Source organism: Botrytis cinerea, chromosome 1 (assembly GCF_000143535.2).
Source record: "Botrytis cinerea B05.10 chromosome 1, complete sequence".
Lineage (NCBI taxonomy): Eukaryota > Fungi > Ascomycota > Leotiomycetes > Helotiales > Sclerotiniaceae > Botrytis > Botrytis cinerea.
In genome coordinates this window covers 3612307-3627209 of record NC_037310.1, presented here as the reverse complement: position 1 = coordinate 3627209, position 14903 = coordinate 3612307, and the positions used below count along the sequence as shown (strand labels likewise).

The 14903-nt window shown below is 42.1% G+C and overlaps 4 protein-coding genes across 8 annotated transcripts; 1 reads left to right on the top strand and 3 right to left on the bottom strand.

Moving 5' to 3' along the window:
* Window positions 1–850: 850 nt before the first annotated feature.
* BCIN_01g10410 (hypothetical protein) lies at window positions 851–2596 on the bottom strand. Its single transcript, XM_001556446.2, has 2 exons — window positions 2213–2596; window positions 851–2124 (listed from the first exon to the last, which is right to left on the bottom strand). The coding sequence occupies exons 1-2, from the start codon at window positions 2230–2232 to the stop codon at window positions 1146–1148; spliced, it is 999 nt and encodes a 332-aa protein (XP_001556496.1). The 5' UTR covers window positions 2233–2596; the 3' UTR covers window positions 851–1145.
* Window positions 2597–3582: 986 nt separating this feature from the next.
* BCIN_01g10400 (hypothetical protein) lies at window positions 3583–8262 on the bottom strand. Of its 4 annotated transcripts, XM_024690907.1 has the most exons (5): window positions 7697–8262; window positions 7190–7604; window positions 5557–7078; window positions 4895–5443; window positions 3583–4819 (listed from the first exon to the last, which is right to left on the bottom strand). In XM_024690907.1, exons 1-5 carry the CDS (start codon window positions 7882–7884, stop codon window positions 4176–4178), a joined length of 3318 nt encoding a protein of 1105 aa, XP_024546678.1. In that variant the 5' UTR covers window positions 7885–8262; the 3' UTR covers window positions 3583–4175. The 4 variants fall into 4 exon arrangements, with proteins under 4 accessions (XP_024546678.1, XP_024546677.1, XP_024546679.1 ...); XM_024690908.1 differs by having other exon boundaries at window positions 5557–7604; XM_024690909.1 differs by having other exon boundaries at window positions 3583–5443.
* A 230-nt stretch (window positions 8263–8492) lies between these two features.
* On the bottom strand, window positions 8493–9688 carry BCIN_01g10390 (hypothetical protein). Its single transcript, XM_024690906.1, has 2 exons — window positions 9301–9688; window positions 8493–9242 (listed from the first exon to the last, which is right to left on the bottom strand). Exons 1-2 carry the CDS (start codon window positions 9385–9387, stop codon window positions 8844–8846), a joined length of 486 nt encoding a protein of 161 aa, XP_024546676.1. The 5' UTR covers window positions 9388–9688; the 3' UTR covers window positions 8493–8843.
* Window positions 9689–10407: 719 nt separating this feature from the next.
* BCIN_01g10380 (hypothetical protein) lies at window positions 10408–14458 on the top strand. Of its 2 annotated transcripts, XM_024690905.1 has the most exons (7): window positions 10408–10543; window positions 10603–10954; window positions 11009–11449; window positions 11502–11905; window positions 11954–12539; window positions 12589–13145; window positions 13203–14458. In XM_024690905.1, exons 2-7 carry the CDS (start codon window positions 10603–10605, stop codon window positions 14130–14132), a joined length of 3270 nt encoding a protein of 1089 aa, XP_024546675.1. In that variant the 5' UTR covers window positions 10408–10543; the 3' UTR covers window positions 14133–14458. The 2 variants fall into 2 exon arrangements, with proteins under 2 accessions (XP_024546675.1, XP_024546674.1); XM_024690904.1 differs by having other exon boundaries at window positions 10408–10954.
* Window positions 14459–14903: the final 445 nt, after the last annotated feature.

Below are 14903 nucleotides of genomic sequence, written 5' to 3'. Positions count from 1 at the left end.
TGGTTTTGTTCTGTTTCCTTTCAAAGTTAGGTATATGTATGCATAGCTTTATTAGTATTTCTGAGAATGTGATTGAAGATTATGAATAATAATAATGAAATAGGTAATCAGATTCCCGAGAAATGAAGGCCCATCCGTGAAGCGAAACAATAAAGATAAATTATTAGTGACGGATTGGAAATCAGTTATATATTATGTTTCAGTGGATATTAATGGTGCGTATAAAAATTGGTTGAAGTCGGGCAATCTAGCATTTCATTTTTTCTTTCTTTTAATCTACAGCTCGTTTTAGAATAGTTAATTGATATTATCTTTTTTTATCTTTTCTACTATTTTCGTGGAGAGGTATGTTAGGGTTGGGCTGTATATCTCTTGCCGACATGCATCTTGAGAGTGAATATTGTTCCTGTCCTTCTCTGGCCTGAAAGAAACAAATGGCTAATAGAAATGCAGTCAAACTATTAGTACTAAACTTGCGGAGTTCTCTGGAACTCATTCTTCATCGACAAAATCCAACATCTTCGGTTGGCTGAAATATGTGACTAGTAAATAGACAACATGCCTTGTGTAAATAATTCTTCTCATCTAAATCCGATAATACAGAATCGCTTAAACGACTCTAGAAAGATGTCAAGTAGTCCACCATGCAAGCTTCTATTCTAGCTTCATGATTAGAATATGTTCTACCAGCTACCTTCAAATTTTCGGTACTAGACAGCAATACGGAAGATGTTAGGCCCGAAGCTTTTTAAACCACTACATAGTCATCATTTGCAAAGATGCATCCGTAAAATGGGAATCTTCTGGCTGTCCATGGAATTCATGGAGCCAGATCTATTTTAATAGTAATTAAATTCCATATTATGAAGACCTGCTCTTCACCGTGAGGGTAGAGTGCGGGCATTCTTGGGGGGTATTGCCTGATCCATTCTTTATGCGCAGTCTATCTAGATTGCGTGATAGATAAACATTGGATGTCTAGATTGCTATGTTTGCCATATCCAGATCTAGTGCAAGCTTATTTAACATATATCAATTATTATATCATAATTTCTCCCGTGCATCCCCTCCTCAAACTCCACAATAAAAAACACAAGATGATCACAAATACTTCCCAACAAAATAAGTACAGAGCCCCTAACCTACTAACCCACCCTCTGCACTTCAAACTTAAAAAAATCCTTCACAAACTGTCCGCCCTCCCCCAGAAACTCCATAAACCCATCATCAACCGACAAGACGAACGCGTGCATAGCCATATAATGGCACACCAGACTTCTCAACGCGCCAATCTCGCCACTGGATCCCTCCCCTCCGCCTTCCTCTGCATATACGTATCTTGCGAGATTGATCACATCCTCCATATTTTCGTCGCTGAGCTCGAATATACATAATATTTTGTGGAGCTTGTAGAGAGCTAAGGCTTTCAACGGCTCAATGAGTCGAAAATCTCCTAAAATGTATAGAGCGGCATGGCCGATGAATACGTTGGAATAGCTTTCATTTGGATTAAAAAAATCGTTAGGTTCGCAAGTGTGGTCATGATTGTTGCGTTTGGCGAGCAGTGGAAAAGTTAAGTTTCTGAAGTCGGCTGCAAATTTGACCGAGGTAAGATCTGAATATCTAGCTCGTCGAGCAGTAAGAGAAAGTTTTTCCCGCCTTGGTCTCCATTCTGCATTTTTTATGCACTGTGATCCCCAATTTAGCGAAACGGGATCTAATACTATTACCCCTGACTCCGCTGGTTCCGGTGTTGTTGGCTCTGGTGATGGTATCGCAGAACGCCGTTCTGTAACTATCTTCTTGCTCTCCGTCATTTTAATCCTAGAGGCCCAAGTCAACGGTTCGACAGGCTCAGATCTGACTCGTTCCCTCAGTAGAAACACAGGCACCGGCACCGAGTAATCTCCCGTATACGCAAACTGCACAAACCTCTCAAACGTCTCCTTACTCACATCATCCCACACCGTACACCCCGCTTGCGATTCCGTCATGCCTCCTCTCATCAACGCCTCTAACGGTTTCGAAAGCTGAGTAATCGCCTCTTCGTGCACGAAGAATTCCTGCGCATGGCCATCGACTTTTTCGCCCACGATGAATTTGAAGAGGCGGGAATTGAGGATTCTGAGGAGTGGCTGTTAGTATAGATATTAATATATTACCTCAAGTTAAGCACCCAGATCAGATAAGAGACGGAATAGATAGCATTTACTCTTGAAACGAGGCTGGCATCTTGAATGATCAACGTAGTGTGTTTCCCGACTATTTTCAAACTCTTTTATATTTATTCCTTTCAATAGATGCTCACGGTGTTTTTTCTCCTCCGTATTAAATACAAAAGGATCGTAGCTAGAAATAGAGAAGATCAAGAGCGCAAAGAAATAAGAATAAGAGAAGGTGGAATACAAGAATTGAGGGGTTTGCACACTCGTTTGATGACTGGCACGGGTCGGCCAATGGGGTAAGGTAAATAATGAGGCGCCAAATCATCGAATCAATTCCTTGTTCTAGGGTAGTATTCTACCATTCCTGTCGACAATACATGTCATGACTGCAAGTACACAGTTTTTTTGGACAAATAGTGACAGGGTTCTACGTTTCCATGCAAATCACAGGTTTAAGCTGCATTTTATTGCAGATCGCATATTGATAATAAGCATCGAGTAGTACAAAGTCTCACTAGTACTATGACTCTGTGAACTAATCACATGATTAGTTTACCACTCGATTTGTAGACATGTTTTCAAAATGAAATGTGACTTTTCTTGGTATCTAATTTACTTTTTGCTAAATCCAAATAAAAATTATTCAATCGATACAATCCTAAATTGAGAAATCTCTATGTTACAATAAAGAGTTCTTTCAATTCGGAGCTATAGTGATTGAGCTGAAATTTTTCCATTTTCAAAATCTCGTTTAGATGAAGTTGAAAAGGCTTTCCTTCAAAACACATTATGGACTTGAGTGCAACAACAATTGTATACTCCTACTCCACACAACCAGAATTCACAATCGATAAATAATCAAATCCCTATTATTTATAATCTACAATAAAACCCCCTATATGCGATACATAGGTACATACCGCAAAGTCAAATAAACATCCTCGTCATCCATCCCAAACACACACCATCCTCAACAAATCAAACTCTCCAACATCACATACGCGCACTCACACCTAACGACAACGACAACAATGCAGAAACGAAACATTTTCCCTCCATCGTGTAATATTTAGATCGATCGAGTATCTATCTAGGATTTCATATATATCTACGTATTAACTATACAAGTTCGTGAATTCTATAAATACTAAATAAACAGCACTCTCTTAGCAGTTTTTCAGACTCGATATCTGTCTATAAGCTCTAGTTTCTAGTTTCTAGCCTCTCAAATCTAATCCTTCTCTACTCTCTCACGACCTACAATCATCTTTATCCTAATATGTGTTCCTATAGATTTTAGAATAAACACCCCATCCAAGACTTTTCAATATCTAATTAATACAAATAAAGTAATACAATCACTTCATATCAAATCAAATCACATAAACATAAAACTCCACAACCAGCCATTCATCCATCAGTCAATATCATAATATCATAATATCTATTCAGAACACCTACATATTACACATTTTATCAATCCCATCTACCTATCTACCTTTCTATGTAATTCACCGCCATCAACACTACCACCACCCAATCATCACTTTTTCTTTCCAGATCATTAAAAATCATCATATTAACATCCTCTCTCCACTCTTTCAACTTCCCATATACACCTCCCCTCTTCCCCTAAATACCCCTCTATAAACAAAAGACACGTACCCAAACACACCACCCATATATCCATCCATCCTCACCACCTCAATGAACACACGCATATGCGAAGAATTAAACCAATGAAGAAAAATCTCCCATTTTTCTTGAAATGAATCCAAACTCCTACACACCATACCATTATGCAAATGCTTCCTGTGTGAAGAAAAGAATCAACCGGATATCATCTCTGCAAACGTAATTTTTTTGATCATGAACAAAAACTGTGCGCTCCCCCTTCCGCTCAGCCCACCCCATAATTATGCACAAGTAATGCGCAATGTCGTATATCCCCTCTAAGCGTTCACACCCTCACGCTCACTCTCATATTCAATCAACCTCCGCCACCAGCTTTCAATTGAAGGATCCAAATTTCTTAAAATCATACCCATTCGTAATCCTGTCCTTCCCTTTTTTCGCGAATTCCTTCCCCGCACTTCTCGAATTTTTTGCATTTCCATTCGTGTTGCCAAGAACTGCACCCCCTTTTCCATTTTCCTTTTGTGCCCCACCATTAACCGAGATTTGCGATCCCTGCGGTAAAGTGTTTTGACTAGCACTCATTCCATATTGGTTAACCTGCGCCATTAATGATTTTCTCGCTTGTTCCATTGCGTCATCCGAACTATTGTCAGAATCCGAATCTGAATCACTACCAGCATCTTTAATTTTCTTAGCTGCGGCAGCGGCAAAGGCTGCTGTGGCAACTGAACCATTATTCTGAGTTAAAGAAGGTATTCTTGAGCTTGCTGGAACTGGAACATCATCATCGGAACTATCATCACTACTGCTCTCATCATCTTCCGATTCCGAGAATTCTTTGTTCAATAATTGAGATGAAAGTTGTAATTTTGATTTGGCGAGTTGACCATTTGACGAAGGTCTAGGTTTAAACATGGTTCCTTTTTGACTATTCAGAGATGATAAACTTGCGCCGAAACCGATCGTTGGTCTAATAATCGGTCGCTTAAGGGGTGAAGAAAATGATGGACCTTGAGCTTCGAAGATATCAGATGTTAGTTGTTGATCAACTTCGTCTTGGGTATTATCCTCATCGCTGTTGGAGTTCTTACGTTGATTTGTGGACTTAAAAGGAGATACCATATTTCTCCGGGCATGGCTTGGCAATTCCGGGCTAAGCCGTTGAGCTGGGGCATCTGGCATCTTCACATCCTCATCGTCACTACCACCTTCGCCTTCATCTTCTGAACTATCTTGAGTCTCTTTAATCTCTGTTGTAACCTTAGTGTCATGTCCCTTGTCGGAGGTATCACTTCTCGAATCTTCATCATCAGAAGATTCATCCTCCGAGGAAGAAGCTGAATTCTGAGTGTGCTTGTTGAAGGATTTACGCTCATCACCGGATGGTGCGTTGGAATGAAAGACAACTGGAGATCGACTATCCCGAGGTGATGACTGATTTTCACCCATTTCGATATCGTCATCGGATTGATCGTTGGGATTATTCGATTCTTCGATTTGTCGATTTGGAGGACTAATGGATCTCTTTGGCTCTTCCTTGATTGTGACCTCTTCTTCAGAATCGGAATCTTCAGGACTGGAACTATCTGAACTTGGAGGGAGTGGAATTTCAGCAGGCTTAGCTGGCGACTTTGGTTTCTCTAGGATGACATTAGTTTGTACTCATTAATCAAAGATTCATTTGTATCAGTGTGTGACAGAGGAATGAATTTCATGAGGTTATTTTAACAATTTTTGGCGTGATAGTACATACCTTTGACTGGGATTTGACGGCCGGATGTAGATGTCGTTGCTTTTTTTGGCTCTGGTGTAATAGTATTTCTCTCCAGGGTTTTCTTCTCGGTGGAAATTCTGCTAAGTGCCGGTTGAGGCATAGGCTTAGGTGTTATAGATCGTGCCACTGAACTTGCTCGACCCGCTACCAATGGTGGTTGGCTCATAGCAGATGGTTTTAGCGATAGCTGTCTGACTGGAGTAGCACTACGATCAAGTCCAGGGCGTTTGAATGTTTTGGGTAGAGGAATAGGTGTTTGATTTGGCGCTGAGATCTGACTAGAAGCAAGCGTGGGTGTTGTCTTCTCTTTTGGCGTATCAACTGGGGCTGTCTTGTTGGGTTGCGGTTTTGCGGGAGTATTCGTCTTATCAAGGTCAAAGGAGACTCGTCTAGGACTCTTAGACGGCAATGGCATCTGAGCTTCTAGACTGGTATCCTTCGGAGCTGGTGTTCCTGGTGAAGAGCTTAATACACTTTCGGAAGAACGTGATGTTTTCAAAGACGACTTCTTTCCTCTTGGATAATGAGGTGTGGAAGACTGGCGAGGAAGTATGGCGCTGGGAGTACTGCGATTATTGGCCGGAGTACCTCTCCTGCTGCCTTGTGGGGTTTCGGATGCTCTCTTAAAGCCTTCGGGAGCTTCTGACTTATTAGATTCCCCTTTAGCCTTTTTCGCTTCCTCCTCGGCCTTTTGCTTCTCTATTCTGTCATCTTCTTCGATCTGTTTGCGCAATTTCTCTTTCTCATCCTTCAGCCTTTGAGCCGAGAGAGCAGCTTCTTCCTTTTGTTTTCTTGTAGCTTGCCTCTGCTTCTCTTCTGCCTTACGTTCTTCTGATTTCTCTTTACGCATTCGCTCGGCCTTTGCAGCCACGGCTTCTCTTTCGGATTCACGTCGGCGTTCCTCGGCAGCTTTTGCAGCCGCAGTCCGGGCCTCCTTAGCTGCCTCCTCGCTTTCTTTCTTCTTGCGCAGTTCTTCCTCGCGTAATCTACTCTTTGGCGTCAAGGGTAGCTCATTATGAGTTGAAACAGATTCGAAGGTCTTGGAAGGATGACGATTGTTGTTTGAGGGTGAGTTAGCTAACCTCTCAAGGCCAGGTAATCCTGATGAAGAAGACTTTTTGAGTTTAAGTTTCGATTGTGGAACCTTTATCGCCTCAGAATCCGAACCAAAGTCGTCATAAATATCCCCCTCATTCCTAGGTGATCGACTCTTCGAGTTGCCTGATTTTGCGGCTGGCAGAATTGTTTCTGAGTTTTTTGGATTCTTTGTAGAACTTGAGCGAGGATGGGGAGGAAGTTGTGGTTCGTTCGCCATCGGACTTGTCGCAGTCGTTGAAACGGACCGGCCTCTATCGGTGGCTCTCTGAATGTGATAGCTTGCACTTTTTGCTCCGGTAATGTCCTTTGGTGTACCCTGTGTCCGTGGCGGAGGTTGTTGAAAGGGACTTACAAGTCCTTTTGGATTGCTGGTGGGTTGCGCATCTGTATTCTCGGTAGACAACTTTGGGATAGAATTAGTTATGGCATGACTTTGGCGGACAACACGTCTCTTCACTGGCGATGGAGATGATGGGGGTGGGGTGTCGGCGATCATGGGAGAATCCTCTCTTACATTTGGCACAATATCATTGTTCTCATCCTCATGACCTAATATAGCACTTTGTTGCGAATCGGGAATTGTGGTTTCTGGGTTTTCTGGGATACCTTCCAACCTTCCACCGGTATACGACTCTATTTCTCGAGAAGGTATTGGTTTATCTGGATCTATGGCTGTTCTCTGACGCTTTTGTGGATTCCAAAACGATTCGGCGTTTCCATTGATCGGTGACCTATCTCTCTTCTGGCCCAGAACACTAATTGGATTGAATCGAAGAGCTGACGTTGGAGGAAGTGAGTCTCGAACATTTGGTTTATTGGGAGCCTTGATGATTCGAATAGTAGACATATTGGTAAAGAGAGGTCCTATCAGATCGTTCTGAGTGACGTCGAATAATTCATCGTCCATACACTTCTTAATCGCAAGTGGTCTGCATGAAGAACAAATCAGTAAGTATAAGCTCCATCTTTTCAACCCTAAAATTTCCAGCATCATGGTCGCAGAAGCGCAAACACTACTTACTGGCCATAATTGATTTCGTGCACCCGTGAAGCCTCTGTGCAAAACTCTCTTATGGTAATATTTGGTGATGTGATAACACGAAAGCAACGAATTGGACGATCGTTTTCCTCTGCGGCATCTGGTGTGAATACTTTCACTCGAAGTGAAAAGCCCGGAGAGGCGGGGGGGTCAATTAAGGAATTCATCATGGATATCTTTTATGATGACCTCGAGAAGTTGAGCTTATGCGAAACAGCAGAAGCGTGCTGGTATGCAAACAAGAGAGACAAGGCCGAAAATCAACGGCATTGAGAAGATTGAAGAAGTGCAATTGGTTCGGCGCACGATGGGATGGGAGCTAATGGCTTTTTCAATAGTGGAGCACTTTCAAGTCGAAAAAGAAATCGCGCCAAAACGCGTTGAACGTTAAAAGTTGAAGCTCTTTTTTATCCCCCAGGTGGATGATAAGGTTATCGGCGAGTGGTAAATCGTGTTTTGGTGGAGCTTTTCCGATAAGGCTTCAAGAACTTCTTGTAGGAAGAGAAAAAGAGTCTTGATATGGATTGTTTTTGGAAGAAAGGAAGAGCAAGAAAGAAGTTTATGTTTGTGAGGAAATGAGGAAAGTTGTTGACAGATTAGTATTCCGCTTCACAGATTCACTATCACTACTTGTTCCTGTTTGTTCTTCCACTTACCCACGATATCTTTCTTCTCTTTCTTCTCTCTATTTGCTTTTGATTTTCAACCTTCACTCCGATACAAGGGCAAGTGTTGTTTTATACACTTCCGAGCTTATCCTTGAGAGCTTATTGCTTTTTGGTTTCATCCGATAAACATGGATTAAGTGCATACCATGGCTCAAGTATTGTGTTGCGTCATGGATGATTGGATGGATGATCTAACCTGGCCTGGGCCTGAGTACCTACATAATTGATCGAGTATGTCTAACATCTAAGCTATTGTTTTGGAGATGACAATGACAAGATTCTTTATATGCCAGGTTACCAAGAGCCTCTCAATATCCTCATGTCGTGCCCTTCTTGACAAATGGTGTTCAGATATATTGTTTTCGGTTTGCTATTCCAACGTTCCAGCACAATATATCTCCTCGGTCCTAGATCCAATTTGTCCTCCTTTTCCAGTATGTCGAATAGCTATCCAAGCCATCTCAATACCAAATCTGCCACATCCAATTCCCAAGATATAAAACCAGCAACCCAAACCCCGTCGCGACAACAGCCATTCCAACCAATACCCATTGTCTAAACTTGAAAGCATCCGAAACCTCCATCTTCATCATTTTCTTCTGTTTGGTATTCCAATGCCATGGCTCCTCTCCCTTCCTCTTGATCCCTTCCGCATTTTGTCCTCGAGATGGTGATTTGATATATGCATATGGCTGTGGTTTGTAGATCAATCTGTGAAGAAATTCTTGAATGCGCCCGATGAAAGTATTGGGGTATGTGCGGGGTTCCGAGTGTTGGTGAACGCGAAGATAACTATTACGACTATCGATAATCAAGAGAGATATGAGGAAGGAAATAAAGGTAATGGGGGCGATTATCAGCTATTCTTTTGGTTAGAATCTAAATGGCAAATATTGGGATCTGATGAGCATAGCTTACCCTCACTACTGCGCTTTCCTTTGGAGCTTCAGGAAGTATTGGAGAGTGGTGAATTGGTGAAGGAGATTGACGTGCTGGAGATGACATCTTGACTGGTGAATTATGATATTGATTTGAAGGTCTTTTGATAGACCATGGAAGAATGATTTTTACATTGCTTTATATGTATATATGTTCTTCAGAAGAGTGAAATCTTTGGATTCTTTTTCGTTGTTAATCAATTTCCCGCCAAGATATGTCGGCACTGCGGAAACACCAAGCTCAGCCTTGCAAGTGACGTTTTTCTTCGGACTTTTATTATTCATCGTTTCGTTTCGTATTGGCGCATCGTACTCGGTGCGAGCAAGACCAATGCAAAATACAAAGCACGTGATAGCACACTCTTCACCTCCCCACTTCTCATTGTCTGTTCTAAGAAAGTGTATATCTATATATTTAGAAACTTCTCCAATCTACTCTGATAGGTTCATGCCCTACTTGATGCTATTCCAATTTTGGCAACTCAGACGTTCGAGTGTTAACCTTGGCTCAGTACAAGGATGAGCACCAGGGTAGCTTCCAAACATGCAGCTGGTATGTGGCTGAATGCAGTTGTCTGCCTTCATCTAGAGTCCCAACACCAACGTCAGATCCGCCGATATATCTCCTTTGGGTGATCATGTCGTTGACACATCATGTCATTTTCAGATACACTTTTGTGGCTGGTTCAGAATTCGGGTTTCTGATATCAAATGTTCATTGCCATGATTCTCAAAGGGCATGCTGCGTAACCAATAACCCCTCACATAACGCATCAGCATATGCTTCCTTAAACAAGTCAACTCCAATGTGCTTTTCTTCTTGCTTCAAACCAACTCTTCAACTTCAGGATAGGATATCAATTCAACCATGCCTTGATACCTACCGGCAATGATGTGTCGCGGAGTTACATTGCGAAGAATGCACATCGAGTCCATGAGCTCAGCCACACCCACAATTCGAAATCACAAAAGGCCAATCACTGTTCAAATATTCCAGAGAATTATGCCACTCGCACTGGATGCCCAAAGAGGTAATCTCCACGTCGATACATTCATTGCGACGACCTGTCCGCGAACAGTTGTTTGTGGTGATTTAGTAAGACTTCAATAATTCGCCGTTTTGGAAACAATTGCGAGCAGAATGCCTAGTGGGCCTACTTGCAGTTGAAGAATGCTGATTGTTCTTTGGTATAAAACTATATAAGTATGGATCCCAAGAAACGGTAGGTGTTGACTTTCAAGCAATCATTTTTGTACAATCGTTTCTTATCAACAGTGCAAGATGACAACAGCAATTCCTGGGCCAAAAGCCAAACCCCTTGTGGGAAATTTGTTGGATCTTAAAGATGAAGAAGCTCCACTTAGAGCACTCGAACATTTGGCCGTCGAATATGGTCCTATATACAAATTGACCAGAGGGGGCACTAGAATAATCGTCGTTAGTTCTGTGGAGATGATGGAAGAACTTTGCGATGAGAGTCGATTCGAAAAGGCACCACCAATGGCACTTTCAAAAAAAGATGATCGACCGTCTGGTATGTTTACAGCAACGAATGATGATCCGGATTGGGGTCAAGCACATAGAATTCTCGTACCCGCTTTTGGACCATTAGCTATTGAGCAGATGTACGATCGTAAGTTTTCAAGATTCCATTATCTAAAGGTACATATATACTGACGTAAAAAAGAAATGCAAGATATCGGAAATCAATTACTCTTGAAATGGGCTAGATTAGGTCCTTCAGAGCCTATAACGGTGACGGATGATTTTACTAGACTAACTTTAGATACGATTGCGCTTTGTGCAATGGATTTCAGATTTAATTCTTTCTACACAGATAAGATGCATCCATTTGTTGATGCAATGGTGGGATTTCTATCCGAATCTGGAGATAGAATTAGGCGACCAGCAATCGTTACCAGTTTGATGAGAAAGAAGAACGCCAAATTCCAAAGAGATCTAGATTATATGTTTGAGGTTTCTCAAGGCTTAGTACAACATCGAAAACAAAACCCTACAGAAAAAAAGGATCTTCTGAATGCGATGCTTAGTGGAAAAGACCCCAAGAATAAAGATGAAATGAGGGATGATTTAATCATAGCTAACATGATTACATTTTTGATTGCTGGTATGCTATAAATTGAAAACACTTATTGCTCGTGGCTAACATTATCATTAAGGTCACGAAACTACATCCGGGTTGCTCTCATTTGCTTTCCTTAATTTAATGAAAAATCCAGATGCATACAATGCAGCTCAGCGCGAAGTAGATCAAGTGGTCGGTAGAGGACCTATACGTGTGGAGCATCTCAACAAGTTCGAATATTTAAATGGTGTACTCAGAGAATCGCTACGACTCACGCCAACTGCTCCAATTGTGTCAAAACAGCTGGTCAAGGGTGTTAGTGGAGAAAACGCGACTCTCTCCCGTGGGAAATATAAGATTGAACAAACTGACAAAATCATTGCGCTACTTGGGGCTATACAGCAGGATCCTAACGTTTATGGATCTGATGCAAATGAATTCAAACCAGAGCGTATGATGGGAGATGATTTCAAGAACCTCCCAAGTGCGGCTTGGAAAGTAAGTGTCTAGATTAACCTCATGTGACCAAGCTAACACTTTCAATAGCCATTTGGAAGTGGAGTTAGAGCATGTATTGGACGTGCATTTGCATGGCAAGAAGCATTGATGGTTACAGCTATGCTTATACAGAACTTTGATTTTCATCTCCATGATCCGGGATATAAATTACGTATCAAGCAAACACTCACTATCAAACCAAAAGATCTTATAATGCAAGCTACACTACGTCATGGTATGACAGCTATGGATCTTGAACATTTATTGAGAGGATCACCATCGTCAAGTATTAAGTCACCCGAAATTTCCACGGCACCTTCAAAACTGCCCGATGTCTCAAGCCTAAAGTTGGATTCCAAGCCCATGACAATACTTTATGGATCAAATACAGGAACTTGTCTTGCTTTCGCACAAAGAATGGCTTCTACCGCTGCTGGACATGGTTTTGAAGCCAAAGTTTCGGAAATGGATAGTGTAGTTGGAAAATTACCTAAATCTCAACCTATCGTTATTATTACAGCTTCGTATGAGGGTAATCCACCAGAAAATGCAGCCAGATTTGTCAGTTGGTTAGGGAAACTCGAACCAACTTCACTTTCAGGAACACAATTTGCTGTTTTTGGCTGCGGTCATAGTATGTTGAATTATCTCATTGCTGCATTGTTGAATCTAACAAGTATCAGGTGATTGGAGAGCGACATTTCAAAAAATACCAACGGTAGTAGATAATCGTATGGCGGAGTTCGGAAGTTTAAGACTTGTACACAGAGGTCTTTCTGATGCAGCCAATGGAGATCTATCTGGCGATTTCGATGACTGGCTGAATAAAACTTTTTGGCCAAAAATCAGCCGGGGTTCGAAATCTCAAGGGGCAGCTCTAGAGACAGGAATGCATCTTGAGATTTCCACTCAACCAGGCGTTACGAGTCTCCGACAAGATGTCCAAGATGGTGTTGTAGTTGAAGCTAAAGTATTGACAGCACCAGGAACGCCTGAGAAACGTCATCTGGAAATTGAACTTCCTCCCGATGCGTCATATGAAAGTGGTGATTATCTTGCTGTCCTTCCGGTAAATTCGAATCAGAATGTTAGAAGAGTTATGAAAGTGTTTGGGCTAGCTTGGGATTCGACCATTGTTATCAAAGGTCAGAGTTTGGGCACTTTACCACTTGATACTCCGCTATCGATTAGAGATATATTGGCGGGGTATGTAGAGCTATTTGAACCCGTTAGTAGAAAGGTATGCACTCCATGCAATCGCGTTGGCCTTTCTATACACTGACCAAACTAAAAATAGATACTGCAAACAATGGCCAATTCTGCAACTGACCAAGACTCGAAACAACAACTCGCAGCAATGTCTAGAGATTCAGAAACCTACGAAAAGCAAGTTCTGACTAAACGACTAAGTATTATTGGCTTGTTAGAAGCACACTCATCAGTCAAACTCACTTTCCGCGATTTCTTGTCTTCTCTTTCTCCCTTGCGAGTCCGCTACTACTCAATCTCCTCATCTCCTCTTCATTCTCCAAATACATGCACAATAACCTACAAAGTTCTCTCCATCCCATCTTTCTCCGGCCCCGGCCACTACGCCGGCATTTGCGGAACCTATCTCTCCTCTCTCCTCCCCGGAGATCCGATCAAAGTCTCCGTCCGACCCAGCAGCAAAAAACTCTTTCATCTCCCCTTAGACATCAAACGAACCCCTCTCCTTATGTTTTGTGCCGGCACCGGAATTGCCCCTTTCAGAGGCTTTATCCAACAGCGCGCCATGCAAGCTGCCGCATCACCGGACCGCAAACTTGCTCCTGCGATTCTATTTGTCGGGTGTAGATCTTCGACTTCCGATCGTCTATATGCTCAGGAATTCGACAAATGGGAAGACCTCGGTGTAGTCGATATCCGGTATTCCTTTTCACGCGATTCGGATTCTTCTCGGAGTGAAAGGGAGACGGTGAGGATCGGACAGGGGTATAAATATGTGCAAGAGAGGATGTTGGCGGATATAGATAAGAAAGATATTTTGAGGTTGTGGGATGAGGGGGCGAGAGTATATGTTTGTGGTGGAGGAGCATTTGTTAAGGAGGTAGGGAGAGCAGCGAGGGAAATTGTGAAGGAGAGGTTAAGGGAGAAGGGAGAGAAGATTGAAGGGAGAGAAGAGGAGTTGGAGGAAAGATTTAAAACTGGGTTGGTGGATAGATGTGCGACTGATATTTTTGGTTAGGGGGGGTTGGTTGTAGATTAGCGTGGTGCTCTGGGGTGTTTGATGTGTTTGTTACTTATTTATTTATTGAAGGGACAAAGGGGGGAGATATATTTCATCCTGAGACAATTCGAGGATAGCGTGCGAGAAATCTATTTATTTATGAGTACCTAGGTAGGTATAAATAAAGACATAGTTAGGATATATACCGAAAATGTGTGAGGAAGAATAGGGTTCGATATACTGAGTTTTATTCAGGGAGAAGAGTTGAGGATGTGGTGTTTGGAAGGATTTAATTTTATGCAAAAGAATGTGGATTTTTGGTTTATAAATTGAAGAGTCTTGCATGAGTGCATCTATGGTGTATTGTATCGTGGAAAATTTTCGACGATGATAGGAATGTGAATACATGGACGTCTATTCTCCCACCTAGGCTAGTAAAAATATCCTCCTTACTTGAAAACCTACCTACTGATCTTCCATCCCCCAATCAAACCCATTTTCCACCCTAACCCAAAAAAAAATCCAGGAAAGACATGAACCGCACGCCCTTGCACCACATCCAAACCAGCAAAAGTGAGTTCCGGTACGGGGAATTGAACCCCGGTCTCCCGCGACCTGATTGAAGCTGTAAAGCTTCGAATGAGAGGCGGAAATGCTAGCCACTACACCATGCCGGATTTATTCATCAGATTTGATCGTATTTGATGGAGGAGTGCTCGCAGAATACAAATATAAAGCTAGACTGTTTAGCGAGAAAAGTTTGCTGGAAGAATTTTAAGCGAGAAGGGG

Excerpts from the sequence above, each read along its gene's own strand:
- BCIN_01g10410 (XM_001556446.2), bottom strand. The coding sequence starts at position 2,232 with ATGCCAGCCTCGTTTCAAGA. Across the intron at positions 2,125-2,212 it reads ATGCCAGCCTCGTTTCAAGA|AATCCTCAATTCCCGCCTCT; the intron begins GTAAATGCTATC and ends GCCACTCCTCAG.
- BCIN_01g10400 (XM_001556447.2), bottom strand. The coding sequence starts at position 7,884 with ATGATGAATTCCTTAATTGACCCCCCCGCCTCTCCGGGCTTTTCACTT. Across the intron at positions 7,605-7,696 it reads CACGAAATCAATTATGGCCA|ACCACTTGCGATTAAGAAGT; the intron begins GTAAGTAGTGTT and ends TTCTTCATGCAG. Across the intron at positions 5,444-5,556 it reads CCGTCAAATCCCAGTCAAAG|AGAAACCAAAGTCGCCAGCT; the intron begins GTATGTACTATC and ends ATGTCATCCTAG.
- BCIN_01g10390 (XM_024690906.1), bottom strand. The coding sequence starts at position 9,387 with ATGTCATCTCCAGCACGTCAATCTCCTTCACCAATTCACCACTCTCCA. Across the intron at positions 9,243-9,300 it reads AGGAAAGCGCAGTAGTGAGG|CTGATAATCGCCCCCATTAC; the intron begins GTAAGCTATGCT and ends CCAAAAGAATAG.
- BCIN_01g10380 (XM_024690905.1), top strand. The coding sequence starts at position 10,603 with ATGACAACAGCAATTCCTGGGCCAAAAGCCAAACCCCTTGTGGGAAAT. Across the intron at positions 12,540-12,588 it reads TGTTTTTGGCTGCGGTCATA|GTGATTGGAGAGCGACATTT; the intron begins GTATGTTGAATT and ends AACAAGTATCAG. Across the intron at positions 13,146-13,202 it reads TTGAACCCGTTAGTAGAAAG|ATACTGCAAACAATGGCCAA; the intron begins GTATGCACTCCA and ends AACTAAAAATAG.